Source organism: Colius striatus, chromosome 1 (genome assembly GCF_028858725.1).
Source record: "Colius striatus isolate bColStr4 chromosome 1, bColStr4.1.hap1, whole genome shotgun sequence".
NCBI classification, from domain to species: Eukaryota; Metazoa; Chordata; class Aves; order Coliiformes; family Coliidae; genus Colius; species Colius striatus.
Window position 1 is genome coordinate 113,786,626 of NC_084759.1, and position 22,937 is coordinate 113,809,562.

General features: G+C 39.2%; 1 protein-coding gene across 1 annotated transcript in view; it reads left to right on the top strand.

Moving 5' to 3' along the window:
• The first annotated feature begins 22,600 nt into the window (after positions 1–22,600).
• GUCA1C (guanylate cyclase activator 1C) overlaps positions 22,601–22,937 on the top strand; it is a 37,371-nt gene continuing 37,034 nt past the window's right edge. Inside the window, exon 1 of the mRNA XM_010203596.2 lies at positions 22,601–22,804. Coding sequence (XP_010201898.2) covers positions 22,601–22,804 — 204 coding nt within the window. The remainder of the gene's footprint in view (positions 22,805–22,937) is intronic.

Consider the following 22,937-nt stretch of genomic DNA (forward strand, 5'->3'; position numbering starts at 1 on the left):
ATCTCTACCTCCTCCCCCCTCAACAGTTCAAGGGGGCAGGGAGTGGGGGACGTGGTCAGTCTCTCACTGTTCCTACTCCTTGCACCACCACCAGCCAGAAGAAAAAGAAAGGGCAGAAGAAGGAAGAAGATGGAGGAAGAAAACCTCCTCTTCTAGCTTCTTCTTAAAAAGTGATCATGGAGGCGTCTAACTGGTTCAGCCCCAGCAGTGGGTCTGGCTCAGAGCTGGGGAGAGTTGTGAGCAACTTCTTACAGGAGCCATCTTTACAACCCCTCCCCCATTACCAGAAAAGGCTGTCATGTCAAACCATGACAGGCGGCTCTGTGTCTCCATGGTCCAGCTCAGCCACAAGCAGTCACACAATACACATTCTAGAAAGGTACATGCAATACCTCTCTGTGCACACCAGGCATAGTGGTGTATGTCACATTTGGAACATACAACAACAATCTCAATAACTTAAAAAAAAAAAAAAAATCTGCAGTGTGACACACAAGGAGGTATCCCAAGGAATTCTTTCAGACTGTGAAGGCATTCAACATATATGTTGTTAAAATAAAAATACCTCCAGGTTAGCTATTTTCTATATAATTTTGCATGTACTCCTCAATCTAAAGGAAAACGCCTGTTTTGTGTACACTAGGTGTTGTTACAAATGATGTGAAAGATAGTGATCTAGAAATTATCTGTGTGAGGAATATCCTTAAAGCATCGATGCTGTTGTCTGAGAAAAAAAATCATATCAAAATTGAACACAGTGGTGATCATAAACCTCTGGTTGCTTAAAAAGAAAAAAAAAAAACATTTAAAAACCTAATGTCTTGTACTTGAATTGGAAGCAGTTCTGTATAAATATAAATTTACCAAGTTTCTTGTAACCGTGATAAAAGACAGTGCCATGGCAGGAAAAGTAGCATGGATGAGCTCTAGCATGGATGGACTTTTGCTGTATTAACTCCAGTAATACTCTTAATATGATGACTGAGCACTCTAAATCTCTGGCTTGGTATATCATTTGCCTTAATTACTTGTGGATCATCTGTCTTAAAGTGCTGACTCGTTCTTGAAATCATAATATTGGTGATGCAGTGAAAGTCAACTCACAAGCCTGTTCTATTAATAATTCATTACAACTAGTTACACAAACATAGTGAACTTGGAATAATACCAAATCCTCCACGTAGTAGGTTTATCTTTCTCTCTCTCCCTTTCTGAAAGGATAAAAAAAAAAAAGAAAAAAAAAAGACAGAAAATCCACTGACATAGTGTATAGGAGGTGAAGATATGTATTATGTATTAACTTTTAGAAATGGAAATATGATAGCCAGAAGCTAATTGGAAAAATTATAAAGAATTACAGGAAAAGTAATTTCCTGAAAATAGTGTGAATTGAACATCCCAGAATCGAGGGAGTAAAGCATAAGCAGAAGATAAGTCAGGCAAACTTTATAAGGTATTAGTAGGTTATTTTCAGGATTTTGTTGTTATCACTTCACTGCAGCGCAGAACAGGCCTTTTAGAGTATAAAGAGTATTAAAAAAAAATCCTAATGTAATATTTAATTGAACAAAAGAAATCTGTGCCAATTTATGCCACCTTTGGTGGAGAAAGAGAGGGACTTTCAAGTTAAGAGACAGTTCTATAATAACAGTATGGATGGATAGCAGGCTTGTATTAGAAATGAGCAGTCTATTTAACAGAAGAATATTCCTGAACTGATTGAAGGAAAGATAGTTTCCTTCCATTAATCTTAATGTCAGTAAAGCTTTCAGTGCTTACAGTGCACAACTGCTTCTCATATGGGATATGAAGTCTGGCACTGAGCAAGGTGCTAAAGGTACGTGTCATTTATTGTCAGACCTTGGAATTCCTCTGTTTTGGAGTGATATGGCAGGATGCTATATAGGTTGTAGTCCCTTTGGTCAAGATGAACTATAGCTATGTTGATTTCACTTACATTGTATTCCACATTTTTCCTGCAATAGGTGTCTATATGCATATACAGTGATTTTTAAGAGGCAGCATGTGTGATAGACTAGAATATAAATTAGTCATGTTACCAATTAAATTGCCTGCTAGGTGTTTCTTCTCCATGCTAGAGGGTCTATACTGCTGATGTTCAACCAAGAGTCCATACACAGTACTCAACGCTGCTAAGTCGATGACATCTTGTGGGGGCACTTTTTTGTGTTACATTGAAATTTTGATTTTATTGACCAAGAATTCACCATGCTATAAGTTACCCCACACCGTCTCATTTGATCCTAATATGTTGTTTAACTACTGCTTAGATACTATTCTGTTTGTTTTATAAATGATGACTAGCTGTAAACTCCATACAAATGGTAATGCTTGAAACATTAACTTTTGAAAATTATTGCATAATTCTCTCCAGATATGCCACCCACTACAATACTTACCTTTTCTGATTCTCTGAGAGCTTCTTTTAGCCTTTATGCTAATGTCTCAATTTGTTTAAAACATATACACGTCTTACACTGTGACATGCCAAAGTCACGACTACATGATCATAGCTGACAATCTAGGCTTGTGGTGAATAACCCGGTCATTTACTTTTAATTGATTTTCAATTGCGATGTTTTGTGCTAGAAAATTAATGTAAGATTTAACTGCCTTGTGTTCCCTTAGCAGCATCTGTTATCCTAAAGCTGGCAGTTTTCAACCTGCTTTTGTCTTTCTTAACCCCATGTTCTTTGCTTAGCTATCTGCACAGTCTTTCACTCATTTTTGTGTTTCAAGCCATGAAAACTATTTTATTCTGCATTTTGGCAGAATACAAGAAGGTAGTAATTTTCATTCCTACTAGGCTCACACATTTTGTTTGTGAAAACTAGCCTGGGTCATTTTCAGTTGCTGGATACCTAGCAATTTTAAATGTTCTGAAGATCAGCAATTTAATATCAGGTAGAATAATGTAGGCTAGGTGTGATAGTTTGCAGAACATATACTATCCCTATTTCAGGGTTAGTTAAAACATCTAATAATTATACATTATACCATGCTTTACCTCATCTTTATGTGTTCAGATAGATAGTTCATTATTTTTTACACTTCTTATCATGCCTGAATGGTGACAATAATAGCTTCAATATTGTTTTCTATGTGTAGGAATGTGATGTTAAGTAGTGGAGTAAGTTACATCTGTCTTGATCCTTTGTTTTCTTGGAAAGCACAATGTTTCCTTTCCTTACCTCTTTAATCATCTGTTGGGTCTTGTCACTATTAGCTATGTCAACACACTTCAGGGAAATGGCATAGGGTTGTCTAAACTGACTTGAGAACTTACTGCAGCTGCAACAGATTTATAAGAGCACTTCATGCTATTCCTCCTGATGTCCCCTTCTGATCCATTAACAACCTGCCTTTCAGAAGGTCTTTGTTTTCTTTTCTTACACCTGCTTTAATTTCATGAAGTCGGGTGGTTTTTTTTTTCCTTTAAGATAGAAGCTTGCCTGTGTCCTTTTGTGAGCTAATTGTTCTTGACTTTCCATGACTTCTATATTGGACATCTAGACTTGGGATTAACCTTTGTGGGTGGTCTGATTGGATCATAGGTGATAATCATCTTGCTTTTACTGCAAAGAAAGTTACAATACTGTACACAAACATTTCATAAAAACATCTATACTGATAAGTTACAATGTGAGATAATTAATGCCAATTACTCTGTGAAAAAGCCTCTCCTGTTCTCAGACAGTAATTCCCATCACTGCTATAATAAGGGCCTGCTACTAGCTCTGTTACAAATCCCCGTTCTTCTAAAATATATAACAGTCCCGAAGTACACCCTAAGATAAAGCTTGGTATGACAAACAAGACTCCAAGAGCAAGTGAGACCCACTCACTTTTCAGTAGGCAATAAAACAGGGCAGTTGAAGAGATTGTGTGCTGTATAAAATTGACAGGAAATTGTAGGCTAGTACAAATCTATACATCTGGTCAAACAGGATATTCACTTTTTGTCTCAAATAGCCTGCATGCAGCCGAGTGCTTTCCGTGTAAAACCAGTCTTTCTTCTGCTTCTTCATTTTGGACTTTGCATGTAGAAGGGCAGAATAAGCAAAGAGGTTGACCTCCCTTTTCTCAGGCTGTTTGGTGGGAGTTTAAGCTCTTTCACTCAGCTTTTCAAAGCACTTGTTAACAGAGTTGTTCCACTAGCATTGCCTCAATAACTTCTCTTAAAGGTCTGTATATCTACTTATCATGTTATCTAGTAAGTGTCAGGATATAGACATATTTAAGTAATTAAGTCAGTTGAAGAGCTTGCAGAAAGCCCAGTCTATTTAACCAACTCCAGTCAAATACTTTGTCTGTGCACACATACATCTTTATTCTATATTGTGGCCAGCAACTGAGGCACTACCAGCCACTTACACCCCCACCCATCTCCATCCCCTAGAAGATGGGGGAGACAATCAGAAGAGCAAAAGTGGGAAAAATGTGTGGTTCAAGATAACAGTTTCCTAATCTGTTTGATAATAATGATGAGCTGGTGTCTGAAAATGTATTGGATTGAAATGGTAAACAACTAGCAAGGAAATACTTCTAGTTCAGCTCTGCCATTTAGAATCTATTAACACCAGTAGACTTATTTCTGATGGAAATAAAAGCACAGGTAGAGTAGGATGCAATCACACATGATGAACCAATAACATCTGTCTCTTATTAGCCATATTCATGCTTTTTATCAAGTTAGGTAGATCAACACACATAAAACTTGACTTTGTTGTATATGACATTTCCTAAACTTTGCTGCAAGGTAAGATTGAAGATTTACTTTGGCATGAGGAAAGTTCAGAATCAGCTTCATTGATGATAGGAGGGAAAAATTGGTCTTCTCAGCTTTAATTTGCATTTGTGAAATTCTGTTGCATTTAAGCATTTTTTAACAAGACAATTTCTGTAACAGGACTAACACCTTATCTTGCTAGTATATAATGTGGAATGGCAACTAGCCAATCTGAACACCATCTGCCTTTTACAGATTGTTTACCTGAAAGAAAAATCATCCTGAAGAGCCTTTTATTCTTCTTACACTCAATGCAGAGCAATATGACTCTTCTGTGGAAATTCTTTTGAAGAAATGTCCCTTCCAACCCCTACCATTCTATGATTTTATGACTGTAACTTTTTTTTTAAATGATAAGGTATGTACATCCTTACTAAAGGCAGACATGTTTAAAAGTTCTTTAAAGACATAATTTTCAAACAATTCAGCTGATATTCTCAGCCAGACTTATCTGAGAGGAGTGAAAATATTATGATGTACAAGCATGTATTTGTATCTTGCTGCTTCTAAATCAGAGAGGTGAGAAGACTGACTATGATATTTGGATTAGCTGAGGCTAATGATGCAGTGCACAACACAGCCTGTTCCATATAAAAGAGCGAGTTAAAAACAGGTGCTAACAATCCCCTAATGTTTCAGTCATGAGACTTTCCCTGGAGAATTTGGTCTGATGTCTTGTATTTATACTTTATTTTTGGTGACTGTATAACCATTAAATCTATTTCGTTAGTACACACTGATACAATTGGTAGAAATGTCCTGATTTCCAAAACTTTTTCCAGTCAGCAGGTACACTGGTTAATTGGGACCATCTTCAGTTTGATAATTAATTTGCAAAATATAAATATTAGAGTATTAGCATTATCTAAGGATTACATGACTAGGAGTATCCTTCTGAGATAGTTTCCCACCTCCTCATCCTAGATTCAACCATATCATATTAGTTCATTTATAAACCTGTTAAGATCTTTTAGTGCCACATATGATCAGCAGCCTCGTCTTTTACCAAAAGTAAAAGAAACCGTATCATTGCTAGCAAAATTTTCCTAGGTTTATCTGTGATCTTGAGTTTTATGTATGAAATGTTGCCTTCCCTACCTGGTGAACTGATTCTTTTACTCTTTTAAAGATTTAAATAATTCCAGTAAATTTTGAGAAGCGTGATAATATTGCAAGCAACATTTTCATGTAAATACATGACTCTTAATGTAAATTATATCTATAGAAATCTTGTTTATTTTTCTTGTTCTTCATTTTGTAGTACTTTATTTGATAAATATGGGGTTAATATAGTAAATCTGACATTCCCAATGAAAACACGGCCTCAATTATTTTCAGAAAGAAGGCTTTAAAAGCTGTGATTAAACACCTATTCCCTAAACTGCCAGAAACTAGAAAGGATTCTTCTAAGACTTTGCTGTTTACCCAGTATATTAAAGTCAAGGACTTGTCCAAGGTTTCATATCTCTTAATCATGCTAGCTTAGCTTCAGTTATACATTTTAAGCATGTACTTAGACCAATATAATTACTACTTTATGCAGCTGTGAGAAAATGTTTGTACCACTGTAGGTGTTTAACTCCAGTGTGCCAAACACAAGTAGTCTTGCAAAGCCTGAAGCAACATCTGCACTCATAAATTTGCTCTAATAAGACTCCCTAGGCTGGGACTGTTGGATGCCTTACCCCAGTCTTGTCAGGATGGATAAATGCAATGTAGCATTCAGTCAATTGTCTTGGCCTTGTTGGATAAATGTGTTTAAAGACATGTAGAGCGTTGCTGCACAGAGGTGAGATAAACTGAAAAGACACTTAGGTAACACTAATGCAAGCATTATAATAATTCCATATATAAGAATATGATAGTATCTGGGCAAGTATTTTTTCTGTAGTACATCAATCATTTATCTTTATATGATATCTTGGGCTGCTGCTGCATTCAGTATCAATTTCTGCACATTACAGTATGCATCAAAACTGTGAAAATTATGCTTTGACTTTTCTCAGGTCCTTCTCTTAAAACTCTGTCAAAGGAAGCCCACTGAATAAAGTTTAATTTTAGCAGATTTCTCAAAGTAATTTAATATTTAGGGAGAAGGCAACAGTCAGTACTAAAATAGCCAACATTTAAAAAAAAAAAAACCAAACACCAAAATACAGAACACTATTTGTTTCTGAAAAGATTTAGTCTTGTTTCCCATCTTCCTCATTTCTTTGCAGAAGTACTTATTCACCTGTTACTACTTTCATTTTGAACAATTAAGCTAAATAAGTTCTACTGTTTTGCACCACCAATCGCTTGGGTTTTTTTCTTTAGGAAAATTTAAAACTCTAATTCACTTGCCTTCCTAGTATAAAAGTACCTGTCTCCTGTTGGATGAAAGACTACGTTGAAAGACACATTCTGTTCATTCCTATCTGATACTATTGAACGCCAGCTGGCAAACCAGTTGATTTTAACAGTATTTTACTGGCTTGCACTGTGCATATAACATTCTACACTACAAAGCCAGGAAGTTCCCTGTCCCTCTTGAGCTGAGGAGCCCAAAACCGAACACAGGACTCCAGATGAGGCCTCACCAGGGCAGAGGAGAGAGGGAGAAGAACCTCCCTTGACCTGCTGGCCACATTCTTCTTGATGCATCCCAGGATGCCATTGGCCTTCTTGGCCATGAGGGCACATTGCTGGCTCATGGTTAGTTTATTATCAATCAGGACTCCCAGGTCTCTCTCTGCAGAGCTGCTCTTCAGCAGTTCGACCCCCAGCCTGTATTGGTGCATGGGGTTGTTCCTCCCCACGTGCAGGACTCTGCACTTGTCCCTGTTGAACCTCATGAGGTTCCTCTCTGCCCAACTCTCAAGCCAGTCGAAATCCAGCTGAATGGCAGCACAGCCTTCTGGGGAATCAACCAGTCCTCCCAGTTTGGTATCATCAGTCAACTTGCTGAGATTACACTCCGTCCCCTCATCCGGATCACTGATGAAGATGTTGAACAAGACTGTCCCCAGAACCCATCCCTGTGAAACTCCACTGGACACAGGCCTCCAACTCGATTCTGTGCCATTGATCACCACCCTCTGGGCTGTGTCATTCAGCCAGCTCTCAATCCACCTCACTGTCCACTCATCCAAGTCACACTGCTTGAGCTTTCTGATGAGGATGTTTATGGGAGACAGTGTCAAAAGCCTTGCTGAAGTAAAGGTAGATGACATCCACTGCTCTCCCCTCATCTAGCCAGCTGGTTATGCACTCATAGAAGGCTATCAGGTTGGTCAAACAGGATTTTCCCTTGGTGAATCCATGTTGACTCCCCCTGATAACCATCTAGTCCTTTGTATGTTCAGTGATAACATTCAGGATGAGTTTTTCCATCACTTTTCCAGGGATGGAGGTGAGGCTGACCAGTCTGTAGTTTCCTGGGTTATCCTTCCTGCCCTTTTTGAAGACTGGCATGACATTGGCCTTTCTCCAGTCCTCTGGGACCTTGCCTGTCCTCCATGATTGTTCAAAAATGATGGAGAGAGGCTTAGCAATCACATCAGCCAGCTCCCTCAGCACTCTAGGATGCATCCCATCAGGACCCATAGACTTATGAGCCTTAAGCTTGGCCAACAAGTCTTTATCCGCTTCCTCTTCCACCCAGGGCAAGTCCTCTGCTGTCCTGGCCATCCTATTGTCCTTGCTGGACTGGGCTTCCCAATGGCCAGCCTTGGCCATAAAGACTGAAGCAAAGAAGACATTCAGTACTTTGGCCTTCTCTGCATCGTCGGTCACGAGGGCACCCTCTGTGTTTAACAGCAGGCCCACATTCCCCCTCATCATCCTTCCGCTGCTGATGTACTTGAAAGATGCCTTATTACTGTCCTTAACTTCCTTGGCTAAATTTAATTCTAGAAGGGCTCTAGCTGTCTTAGTTGCACCCCTCCATGCCCTGGCCATGTTCCTATACTCTTCCCAAGAAGCCAGCCCCTGTTTCCACCTCTCATAGATGGCTGCTTTCTGCCTGAGTTGTCCCAGCAGAACCTTGCTCATCCATGGAGGTCTCCAACCTCCTTTTCCTCCTTTCTTGTGCATTGGGACACACTGATCCTGGTCTTGGAGGAAGTGGTGCTTGAAGACTGACCAGCTCTCATGGGCACTTCTATCTTCTAGAATCATATCCCATAAGATCCCTCCAAGTAGATCTTTGAAGAGGCCAAAGTCAGCTCACCTTAAAATCCAGGGTCACAGTCCTGCTTTATGTCCTGCCTCTTCCACACAGGCTCTTGAACTCTACCATCTCATGGTCACTGCAGTCAAAGTTGCCTCCAATCTTCACAGCCCCAACCAGACCTCCTTATTTATCAGTACCAGGTGCAGCAGCACACTCCTCATTGGTTCATCAATCACCTGTGACAGGAAGCTGTAATCAACAATCTGTAGGAACCTCCTGGACAGACAATCCTTCCACCAGACAGCTCTCCAGCCACATATCCTCAAGCCTGTAGTGTTGCCTGAGGTTGTTGTGGCCCAAGTGCAGGACCTGGCACTTGGCCTTGAACTTCATCCAGTTGGCCTCAGCCCATCTCTCCAGCCTGTCCAGGGCCCTCTGAAGAGCCTTCCTGCTCTTAAGCAGATTTATGCACCTGCCCAGCTTGGTTTCATCAGCAAAATTACTGAGGATGTACTCAATCCCCTCATCTAGATCATTGATAAAGATGTTAAACACAACAGGCCTCAACACTGAGCCCTGGGGAACATCACTGGTTGGCTAGCTGCCAACTGAATTAAACTCTGTTCATCACCACCCTCTGGGCCCAGCCAGTCAGCCAGTTTTCCACCCAATGAAGGGCATGTCCATCCAAGCCATGGGCAGCCAGTTTCCTCAGTAGGATTCTCAGGGCATTGTTGTCAATGGCTGCACTGAAGTCCAGGAGGACCACATCCACAACCTTTACCGCATCCACTAAACAGTTTACCTTATCATAGAAAGACATCAGATTAGTCAAGCAGGACTTGCCCTTCATAAGCCATGCTGGCTAGGCATGAACCCTTGGTTATCCTATATGTGCCTCATGATGGTGCTCAGGATAATCTGGTCTATAACGCTCCCTGCCACTGAGATCAGGCTGACAGGCCTGTAGCTCCCAGGATCCTCTTTCCAACCCTTCTTGTAGATTCCATTCTCCAGTCCACTGGGACCTCCTTGGTGAGTCAGGACTGCTGGTAGACAATGGAGAGTAGCTTGGCAAGCACTTCCACCAGCTGCTCCAGCACCTTCATCTGAATACCATCTAGCTCCATGGACTTGTGTGAGTCAAGATAGGCAGCAGGTGACACACCATTCCCTCCCCTGTCCCTGTCATCCAGCTCAGGAGGCTGGGTACCCAGAGAACAGATGGTTTTACTATTGAACACTGAAGCAAAGAATGCATTAAGTACCTCAGCTTTTTCCTCATCCATTGTCACTATGCTTCCCCCTGCACCCATTAAAGGATAGAAGTTCCCTTTAGCCCTCCTTTTGTTCCTACTATATTTATAGAAACATTTTCTCTAGTCTTTTATGTCAGTGGCCAGCTTAAGTTCTAGATGGGCTTTGGTCTTTCTAATTTTCTCCCTGCATAACCTCACAACATTTTTGTAGTCTTCAAGATTTGTCTAACCCTTCTTCCAAAGGTCATAAACTCTCTTTTTTCTCTTGAGCTCCAGCAGAAGCTCTTTGTTCACCCAGGACAGTCTTCTGCCCTGCCGGCTCATCTTCTTGCACATGGGGACAGCTTGATCCTGAGCCTTTAAGATTTCCTTCTTGAAGAATGTCCAGCCTTCCTGGACTCCTTTGCCCTTCAGGACTGCCTCCCAAGGGACTTAATCAACCAGCTTCCTAAACAGGTCAAAGTCTGTCCTCCAGAATCAAAGGTAGCAGTTCTGCTGCACTCACTCCTTGCTTCTCTGAGGATCAGGAGCTCAATCATTTTGTGATCACTGTGCCCAGGGTGGTTTCCAAACATCGCATCTCCCACAAGTCCTTTTCCATTTTCAAATATCAGGTCTAGAAAGACTCCATCCTTAGTCAGCTCCTCACTAACTGTGTGAGGAATTTATCTTCCACATGCTCCAGGAACCTCTTGGTCTGTTTCCTTCCTGCTGTGCTGTATTTCCAGCAGACATCCAGTAAGTAGAACTCTCTCATGAGAACAAGGGCTAATGATTTCAAGACTTTTCCCAGCTGCCTATAGGATATTTCATCTACCTCCTCATCCTGGTTAAGCGGTCTATAACAGACTCCTACCATTATACTAGCCTTATTGTTCTTCTCCCTCATTCTTACCAATAAACACTCAACCCTACCATTGCCATCATTGATCTCTAAACAGTCGAGACACATCCTGATACAGAAATAACCTCTCCTTCCGTGTCTATCTCTTCTGAAGACTTTATAGATATCCAGTGCAGCACTCCAGTGGTGTGAGTCATTCCACTATAATTCCATAATAGCAACTATATCATATTTTCCTTGATGCACAATGGCTTTGAGCTTTTCCTGTTTGTTGCTCATGCTGTGTACAGTGGTGGAGACACACTTTAAGCCACCTTTTGGGAAGAAGAAGTCCTAACTCCTACATGACCATTTGCAGGGGTTTCTCTGGCTTTCAACACATTAACCCTTGCATCCTTGCTGTTGCAATGATCTACATATTCTGTTTTCATTGGGATGGCAGACTGAAAGATCTTGACCCTGTTTCTGTCAAGGCTTTAATTTCACGTTGCTCTTAGAACTCTAAATGAATTTTTTTGCTCCCTGGCTGAAGATGCTGGAGAAGCCATTCCTTGCTCCCTGCTTTCAAGACAGAGTGGATTTTATGATTGTGCTGCAGATTTGGAGAAAGCTGGAGCCACTCAGTCCAACACCCTGGGGCCAGTGCCCTCAGCCCAGCAGAGATTTCACCTGATTCCACAACCTTGACTCAAAAATAAGGATGTTGTGGTCTCCCTGATTTCAGGTTTTTGTTTGACACTTACTCTGGCAGCTTTACATGTCAACTGTTAAGAAGGCAATAGGAAGGATACTTCTGTCTTTCTTAAAATGTATTCTGTTCTCTGCCTAAGTGTACTGAAGAAGTCTGCACCATTAAATGGAATGCTAATGCAGGGACAGCATTGCCTGTGAGTGTGGAGATGATGCTGGAAATGCCAGCCTCTCATTTAAGGTAAGCTTTTCTATGGTGAGTGAGCAATCCTGCTGGGCTCATCTTGCATGTCGGTAGATTTGATTCCAATCTCAATCTATGTTTCAGAGCCTTATGCAGAAATATAAACAAAGTTTGAGCACTGTAAAAAAAACAAAAAAACCAAAAAAAACATGAATATACAATCAAGTTTTTACCAGTCTAGGATATGTGCCCTGAAGTTTTACTCCAAGTAGAAATTTTTGGGTGCACACAGGTCACCTGGAGTATGCTTTCATAAAACTATTCTTGGGTAAGTTACAGTTTTGAGGACTTGGCTTCCAGGTTGTTTGTTAATGTTGAGGCAATGCTAATCAGTTGCATGAGTAGCGACTTTAATAAGGAAGGGAACTGAGAGACTCCTCCCTTTCAAGTTGAATTCTTATTTTACAACATTATATAACTCTAATCCTGGTTTCAGCACTTCAGTAGGATGAAAGTGGCAGGTATTTGGCTCTTTTCCTGTCACATCACCATAGCGTAATGGTGGATTTAGCAGGGTGAAATGAGGATTTTCCTCTCTTACTACCTCTTATGTCTGTCTACAAAGCCAGTAATAGCCATACCCCCTGCGGGTGTCCAGGACTGTTTTGCAAAGAGTGAAAGACTGTTCCTTCTTCTGGACAGTGAATTGAGAGTGAGGCTGCAAGTAGTTTGTCTTTGGACAAGAGAGGAAGTCTTTGGTTTAGTGCTGAACCCAGTGGGTAGGAAATTGCATAATTTGAATATGTACATTTTTGTCAGATGCTGTGTTTCTAATGAATTTGGAAGAGGAATGAAGGTTTGAGAGTATAACTTTGAAACGTTCACTTAGAATTTAAACTAGATGCATTGTAGTAGCAATGCTATCTAAATTCTCTTTGCAGTTCTCACTTTTATTTCATTTTTAATTTAGCTTCTCATGCACTACGTGTTTCACAAAGGGAGTAAAACACTAAACCTATTCACTTGCAGATTTGGCTTCTGAGATTTTCTCTCTGCAGTAAAAAAGCAAAGTGTTATGTCAGGTTCTGAAGACAGAAGCAAAAAGAGATTTAGATATTTTCAGATCATTTATTTATTTAAACAAAAAGTGATGTACTAAGTAAATGACGGAATTAGGGACATATTCCACAGTCCTGTTACATGAATTATTAAAACTAAGAAGCACTAGGTCAGGTATAAAGAGCACCTAGTCCCATAGTAGGCTTCTGCTCTCCAGAAGTCTTTTGCATTAAACAACCACTGGCTAAATCATAGATTAGTAGACTCTTCTTAAACTAAAGAAAATGTATAAGCAGAAACTAGGATTAAATAGACAAAACTTAACTAGGATTCTTATTTAAGGACTACAAATTTGTGAAGTAAAAAGTAGAGATATGAAGAATTTTTAAAGATATTTGTTAGCAAATTTTCGCAAAATCTATTTCAGTTAATATAGAGGCCGTGTCCAGCTAAGTCATTAAGATTATTAATACAATTGTTCTAAGTCATTTTCTTAGATGACAAAAACAATTCCTAAATTAGAAAAAAAAAATGTTGAAATCACCCAAAAATCTTTTAATAACTTGGCCAGAGGAAAAACTGTTGTGGTTTTTTTTGTTATTGTTTGGTTCAAAAGATACAGTTTATAAAAGACCATGAGTGTGTTGCAGTTGAACTGTCAGATTTTAGTTCATACATTAAACAGTCTCTTCAAATGTGTATTACAAGCATGATATAGCAGCCTAATCATTATTATGTCCCTGAAACTGAGCAGATGTCCAATAAAATTGCCAGAAGTAACAATGGTTCCCAAAGGTGATTTTTCTGCCAACAGAAAGAAATGCATTAAACTCAGCCTCTCAACACTTTTGTGTGACAAGCACGACTGTCTTAAGGCCAGAAATAGTGTCATCTGAAATGCCATGTCAGCCTTTACAGTCAAACTTTTTGCATGTAAAATTAATCTTGTTAGAAACCATCTTCCTTTATTCTCTAAGTGCAGGGGCACAATAATCAAATATGTAAGCTAGGGTGTCACATTCCAGGGGTTTTAAGATTTTGTCTGTGATTTGGATTGCACTTCATTCATTGAAATGACATTCACATTGATTTGCATCCATCTTAAGGCATTCAATAATTCAAATAGTGTTATTAGGTAATGCAGACTAAGCAACATGAATATTCTATCTGAAAGATAGACCACCATGCATGCAGTGACATGAATAAATACATCTACTTTGTTCAGTGAAAGCTATCACATCTCTGCAGCAGAAGGCAGCTCTCCTGCACCCCTCCTAAGGACAGAACAGTGGAGTGGGAGGGAACCTTATCTCTGAGATGCCAATTGACTGTCAGATCTGCATGAACTATTTCTGACCCCAGCAGTTCTTAGACAAACCTCCTTCTTTCCTTCTTATCTGTAAAACGTGGACTTTTTCCATCACTGATGTAGAATTAAAAAAGCTTTCTGTTCTGCTGGCATTGTGTGGAAGACACATTGATGGCACTGAATAACTGAGACACATAGTGAAGATACATTGGATAGCATAAATAGTTGGCCTGTAGTCCAGTTCTTTAATTTTAAGTACAGCAAATTACACACCACAGCTACCAGATGGTTTAGTATCATCTTATACAGCCGGTTGAAATAACAGAATTAATTCTCATAAAATTGGGAAATTCTCCTACTTAAAAGTGTACTGACTTGGAAACTGCCCAGTAAGTAAATTTTCTGCTAGTTCTGCTAATGGAATGGTGTGCACTGAAGTCTTGCAAGCACACTTTGTCTATATGATTTTAATCTTCCTCCATAGAAGCTCCACCCACGCTACAAGTTAAAGCCTTGCAGTATTTAAAAGCAGAGTTTCATTTGTTACATGTACTTTGTTTTCCTACATTGTATAGAGGCAGAGCTTCTCTACAAGCCATGGTCCAGTAAAAATGCCCTGAGAGACCAGGAGATGACTTTCTTAGACTTATTGCTTTAGAAATCTTTGTAACTGATGGATATTTGCTTCTATTGTCATTGAACTTCTTAAAGTTCTGCTGTAGTTTTTTTTTGCCAGACTTAAGAGCAGCTTGCTTGGATGCCTGTAAGGGATCTTACATCTATGTTTACAGAATGGTAACATATAGCCACCTGTTTGTATTCACTGAGAATTATTATCTTTCACTATAAAAGATCCACACAGATGTTATTTAAAAAAAAAAAAAAAAAGCTTTCTAAATAAGGGGAATATCTTGCTCTCTTAATTACTTCTGATCTACAGATGCAGGCAAGGTTCCTATTTCACTGGAAACCACAGTGATACTGATCGACACACAGATATGTGGAGATCTTACACAACTGGTATTGAGGCACACCTGAACACAATTTTCCCAGTGAGTTTTGTAAGGGAAGTGATTGACTTCTCCTGTTTTTCAGTGCAGACAATGTCTGCCTTTGTTTCTGTCCTCAGCTGTGCTGAAATACTGTTTGAAGTGATATACGATGTGGTGGTGCAGGTGTGGGGGCTGTAAGGTCAGTCTCTGTGAGGAGAAGCCGGGGTTGTCCCATGTCAGACACAGGTGGTTCCAGCTAGCTCCAATCCACTCATCTCAGGGCATGGCTTAGCCCCACAGCCACCATGGTGGAGCCTGGGGAAAGCCTGCATAAGGAAGGGCAAAATGCTACAGTCAGTGAGGAGTAAGGGGAAGATCATGTAAAACAGCCCTGCAGACACCAAAGTCAGAGAGAGAGGAGAAGAGGTTCTCCAGGTGCATGAGCAGAGATTCCCCTGAGCCCCTGGAGGACACCACACTGGAGCAGGTGTCCACATTGCAGCCCATGGAGAGGACTGCACTGGAACAGGTGGATATGTCCTGAAGGAGCTAGGGTCTATGGAGGGCCCACACTGGTACAGGTTTATCCTGAAAGACTGCAGGCTGTGGGAAGGAGTCACCTTGGAGAAAGGGAAAATAGTGTAGAGGAAGGAAAGGTAGAGAGGAGCGGTGACAGACCTACCCCAGCTCCCACTTCCCATCCCCTGAACTGCTTGGTGGTAGGAGGTAGACGGGTGAGGAAGTGAAGTTGAGCATGGGGTGGGGGGGGGGGGGGGAAGAAGGCTGTGATATATGTGCTCATATTCTTTTTCTTTTTTTATTTTAACTGGGAAAAACTGAAATTCATTTTCTCCAACTCAAGTCTGTTTTGCTTGTGACAGTAATTGGTGATATCCCTGTGTTTACCTTGACCTGTGAGCTTTGTCAACTTATTTTGTTCCCCATCCTGATAGAGAGGTGGAATGAGAGAGTAGCTGTATGGGCATCTGGCAGTTGGACATGGTCAACCCACCACAATACTTCACAAAGGTTTATGCTTATTAAGTATAATCACTCTTGATAGGTATGGCTACTTGGCTTGATTATTTTTACCAGTCCACGTAACATGCTCTTAGTTGTTTTGCTTTGTCTGTGCATAAATTGTTACCCATTTATTTCTAAAACTTTGCTGGTGTACTATTAACTCAGAGAAGCTGCAGCTCACTCTGCCCCTGTCAATAAGCTGCTTTCCTACAGCTTCGTCATATTCTTAATTCAAATTAGAAAGGGAACAGCTTTCAGACATCTTCAAGGTGAAAGGCAAAGATCAGATACATTCATGTGAGATTTAAATTCCTTCACTATCAAAAACCCAAGAAACTTAGAGATTTGTTTTCAGGGATTGCTTTACATTTTGTCCCACGCTGTCTTGCAGCATCAGGAAAGTTTACTACCTATACATGTTTACTGGGATGTTGCATCAGTGCAAGATGCCAGTGGCCAATTGTCCAAAGTGCAAGTTCACATTCTCTGAGGTTTTTCACAGCAATAAACTTCAGTTTTCCATATTTTTCCAGGAACTGATCTACAGAATTAAACAGCTGTTATGGCTCTTCTGGTGAGTTTCATTTTAGATCAAAGGATTTGAATAGGTTTATCAGTTCTCCAGGTTTCCTCTCCAGTACTGCAGACTTACTATTTTTAAATACTCCAATGTCACCTTTAAGGCATAGGAGGATAATTCAGCTGTGAAAATGTCATTAGTCACACAGTGAAGAGTTAGTTAGCTCATCCAGGGCTTCCATATGCTCCTGAGTTTAATTGGTGTTCTTTCCTTTCTCTATTTGTTTTTGTTTAGCAGTTACTCCTTTACAAAATTCTCCTCTTAGCTCCTTTTATACACACATATAATACCTCATGAATGTAAATACTAATTATTTTTCCTTCTAAATAAGAGCAATGAGAGATTCCTCCTGAACAGTTAAAGGAGTCAGAATGATGCAACATCCAGGCTAAACATAATATCTAAAATTCATTTCTATTCTGAGATTATGTGCCACAAGACAGGTGTAATTATTCATCATGGATACTAGTTCCCAACAAAAAGAGCATTCTTTGATTTGTATTATTGAATTTATTAACCAAAGTACATTTAATACTTCAGAGAGCTTTCTTATAGTATGGGAAGAAAACAAAAAGGTTAAGCCAGATTCAGAAAACCCAAGCACAGGTTTAGCTTTCAGTACTTGTTGCTGAAACTATTGTAGCAGCAGCAAAGACTTTCAAAAGATTCATATGGAAAGAATTTAGTTCAATGAAATGTTTTTTGTGAAATTTGGGTGAGGGGGAGGTGTGAATATATTAATTTATTTAATAACAGGATAGAAAATTTGGTCTCAAACTTATTATTGCAAAACCAGGATGATTTTCTTTGAGTAAATCTTCTGATTTAGAGGAATTGCTTTAGAAGGTGTATCTTGTGTCTCAGAAAAATCACATCAACATGGTGATTTTTAAGAACTGTAAGAGAATCAATACTGGCCTATTAAAGTGCTGTTTTCCAGGCTCATGCAAACAGCACCTGCTGTCAGGACTAGTTCACATATAGAGTTACTCTGATGTGCTTTTCAAACATGAGGACTGCTTTAGTAAGTCAATGAACTTGAAGTACCTACAATACTTTCTCTCATTTGTACTTCAGTGGTAAAACCTTCATTGCATGTTGAACATGTGATCTTTTTAAGGAATTAATTATTTTTTTTTTCCTGTCATCCCATATCTTCCCCGGACTTTCTACTAGTTCAACTTCAATGGTTATTGCATTCCATAAGAAAATGAAAGTCTGGAACAGGTAAGAGACTTTCTAAAAATGCCAGCTCGTGAAATTGGAAGATCAGTTGAGGTCTCTATTTCCAACTAAGCATAATGATGGAGAGAAATCTACTTAGTTTCACAAACAGCATACATAACCTCCATTTCTTAAGCTAGAGAGCACTTTTTTTTTTTCCCCCTCATTAAATTAAACCTTCAAATAGCTTTGGAACCCAAATCACTTTTTTTTTTCCCTTTATTTCTTTTCAAATTTTGATTGCAAGTCAGAATCTACATTTTCAGAGCTTAGAGTTCAAGTGGTTTACTCTTAACAGTCAGACAGTCTGGCCACCAACTGGATAAAGTTAAGCCAATTAAACATTCTTTGGATCATAGCCACTAGTCAGGTAAAAAATATTTCTGGTCCATTCTCCTGTCTCTGGCAATAGCCAGGAGCATGTGCTTAGAGAGTCCTCTGCTTCCAGCAGCCTGTGGCCTCTCAATCAAATAAAAAGTTCAATAAAAGAGATTAATAGGGCTTTTCCTTCATTAAATTGTCTGACTGCTTTTTAAACTCATGTTTACTGTTAGCCTCCATACCACCTTGTGGTAATCAATTCCACAGTACAATTACACAAACTTTTTGTTGTTGTTGTTTTTAAAGAAATATAACTGATCCTTTCTAAAATTATTTTGCAGGAATATTTAAAAGAATTCCAGAAAACTGTCTTGAGGTTAAAGAAAATAAGGCTTTTCAGTTTTGTGGCCTGCAATTCTTATGGCCATAGCTAAGATCACTGCTCATCACTGGAGCAAAGGGATCAGAAAAAAATTCTAAATGGTACCATCTTCCTACTTCATTAAAATCCAAGCATCATCTTCTTGTGCACTGCAGAGACTGATGGTGTTAGTATATAAAACTAAGAGAGAATTAGTGAGAATTTTGCTATGGGGAAAAAGCTACACTCAGAGTTTAGTCCTCTGAAGCTTCTCCTTAAAATAGCTGTTGACTTGTCTGTTCTGATATCACTGTTTTCATTGTCTGCAATGTTAACGTTTCAAATGCTTCATTACATTTGTCTATATATTTCATAGCATCACGCATGGAAAAACAGAAATTTCTTAGATACAGTTTATCAGAGCCTCAAGGTCTTTATTTCATAACCTGTGTTAGTAGCCTTGAGCCACTTCTATTACTTATGAAGGTCTAAGTGCAAGTGCCATCTGATTATGTGCTGAAAGCCTCCAGGTGACCTGTTTTGGGTTTGTTTTTTTTCCAATCGCGTTCAGAGGAAACTAAGCCCACAGTATATCTTTGATACAGGCACTACTCCTGTGACAGGTTTCTATGTACAACTGTTGATGCTGGATTTAAGTTTCTGGAATTAAAATCTATGTTTCACTGTGATGCATAATTTCAGCTGCATCTTCCCACACCTCACATTTCTTTGATGGCGTTACATTCTCAAAATCCTGTCAATCTCTCTACTGTTTCTTTTCTAGCTGCTTTCCTTCTGCTTTATATTACATTGCCTGCAGATTTAGTGCAAGTTCTTCACTCCTTCTTCTTGTGCTTTAACTAGAGAAGTACCTCTTCCTCTGAGTGAAAGCAAGGATAGTATAAATTGCTAGAAAGAATAGTGGTGCCGCAGCACAGCCCTTCTAATCTGCAAGTACTTCATCACTATAATATCCCAGTAAACCTATCCTAACAGGAACATGGCCTACAAGAACTCCTTAAGAAACAGTTTCTTCTACTTGAACTTAATTCTAGCTTCCATGTTTCCATTTTATTGTTGGCTATTGCACTGCTACTTCAAGTTTTCTGAGTATTCTTTCTTATTTCTGTTTTAATTGTGATCTTTGCTGATAAACGTCATATTTGTTCATATGACTATTTTGTCAAATGATGTGGGAAATTTAAGGTTTTTTTTTTAATTCCTCAAATAGACAACTTAGAACATCTTGATCATTATTTTGCAGAGTTAATTACATAAAATGCGGATTTCTCTGGAGTTTTAATCCTGTCTTCCATAAGGACAAACACAACAGAGTTAGGGGATTATTCTATGCCACATGAAAGAAATATGCATGTTTCAAGATCTGAGATGGTTTAGTCTTTGATACTGACATTTATGTTGGCACTTTTTTTCAGAAGCTCATTTAAAAATTAAAATGTACCCCAAAAATACTGTAGACTCCTGTATTTACCAAAAAAAAAAATCAGAAGCCTATGGCTTCTGAAAGCTATGGTTGCAGCCTTTATTTTTTTTCCTTTGAACACTGCTAAAAAAAAAATAGAATGTCTGAGTAACATTTGAGTTTCAGGACACTTCCTTTTTCATAAAATAAGAAATTTGATAGGTATACATTTAGAAAATTCTACCAGCATTTCCAATTACTAGGTATTGAAAATTTAGATTCAATGAACAAAGATAGAAGGCTGAATATGGGTACCTCAAGATACCTTTCTTTAGCTTACTCTTTGTAATTACAAATAGAGCATTCTTTGCCTGATAGTGATAACTTAGAATGTTTCCCAACACCACTTCATGTTTTGGATTTATTCTGGTTTTATTCAATACTTCACGTGGGTAATCCCTTCTACTTCTCAGAATTGAAGGCCTTGATCCTACAATGAATAACATGTAACTGGACAGCTATTGTTGCTCTGGGAAGACTGCTGAAAGCGGTGCAAGGAAACACTAAAAAAACCTTTTTTTAATGATAGTTAAATTGTATATCACTATTGAAGTTCTCCAGGCATCCAGGTGTGCTTGTTATTCCTTCTCTCCTTCCCCTAATAACATTGCCTTGACTGGCTGCAGACTCTGGTTTATGCAATCTAGCTGTATGCTGGAAGCCTGTTCCAGTCACAGCCCAGATTGTTCCAGCTCTGTCACGTTTTGCAATGAAGGCTTGTATCTATCTCTGAGAAATATTTTGCAATTCTGATCTTAAATGATTAGCATATCCCAGTTCTTTATTTGCCTAAAAAATTAAATAGAGCTCAAAACACTGGATGACTACATGAGTCTGTATGCTGTGACAAAGATCCTGCCCCAAATCTTCTGCTGCATCTTGCACAGGTTCAGTTATGCACTGTGCACAACCAGTGACTGCACCACTGCTCATCCCTCAGAAAACCAGGTTTCTTGACATATCCAATAGTCAGATTCATTTCCGTTGCAGTTTTGAGATTAAATTTGTCTCTCATGGCTATTGATACCATCTTTGCAACTAAACCAGCCTGAATCTTGGCCCAGATGAAAATTCAGCTTGTGCAGCCATACAGCACTCCAGGAACAGCCTGACTCGACTCTGCTCTGCAAAGTGAAGCAGAAATGCTGCTCAGGTAGTGTTCTCTTTTCCTCTTGTGAGACACCACCAGAGTGCCATTGGAGAGACTACATCTTTACAGTAGTCTTAAATGTAACAATTGTATTTTTCCCTTCCAACAGTTTAGTCTTTAACTACTGTATGCCATAATATATACTGTAAGGCTTAAATACTGTAAAACTTTAAACTGCTATGTTCCACTATACAGCACAGACATTATGATATTACACTACAAGTTTTCATAAACAATTTCAACCAGCAAAATAAGTAGTTCTACACCCCTCTACTGTTGGCCACACTTTTCCATCCCTCCTCAATCTGTTCTCTTGTTTTGTGAGACAAGGCAATGAAAAATTTAAATAGTGTAGTCTAAAGCTAACTGTGTTTATTAATATGTAATTTTATTGCAAGACTGCCTAGATTGGTTGTTACAACTGTTTTCAGGTACAACCGCAAACACTCATCCTGGCCTAAGTAAAGGGAGAGCATGAGATTGAATATACCATGTCAGAGAGGGTAGCAGTTTTTAGGAGAACATTTGGTTTATGCATCTCGGATGCTTGTAGAACTGCTGTCTAATGACAATGGCAAGGTTTCAGTACTAAGTGTATAACTTCTTGCAGTTTTTTCATGTTATACGAGTCAAATCTTGTTGCAGTTTTGGCCTGTAAGACAAGTTTTGGACCACGGTATATACAGAAGTAATAAAAATTAAAAGTCAGCTGCTACAAGGAAGCGTGCACAAAGGTATCCAAGTATTAAAATGGAGCTGAAAGTTTAGTTAAAGCCTTGTGAATTATTAAAATAAAGTTTTAGAAACTACTCTCTAAGTCCTTCAATATTGCTTATTCAATATTCATCCAGTTTACATAGGTTTAGCACCACAGATGCCAATGCAAGATAAGAATCGGCATAATCAGTCTACTCATGCCCTGCTGAGGCTCTGCAAACTGACTGTGCACAAAGACTGTAATCGGCTGATAAAACCATGGTGCACTAAAACTGGGTGCCAGTAATCTTGCTAAGGTGCTATATTTACTTAGTCTATATTGGTAGTGATCTGTAAGAGGTTTAAAGTAGCTCTCAAAGGCAGAGTTGATGTTTGAATGCTCATTGTTGGGAAGCAAGAATGAACATTTGAATGAATAAATACTGAAAAAGATTACCTGGTATGTTTGACGCTATGGGTGCTGCTGGATCAGCAGATGACATTAATGCTATGGAAATTCACCACTGGTACACAAAATTTATGAAGGAGTGCCCATCTGGACAACTTTGTCTGCATGAATTTAAACATGTCCTGGATCTACATGGACTTACTCCTGAAGCTAACAGCTATGTTGAACAAGTATTTCACACATTTGATATGAATAAGGTAAGAATTCATTCTTAACTTTCTGGTTTTCTTATGGCTGCATCGTTTGAAGCGTTCAGCAACATGTCTCAGGGCTGGCAACGCTGACTGTTCAGGAGTAAAAGAAGCAATACAGAGATAATTCAACAGAAGA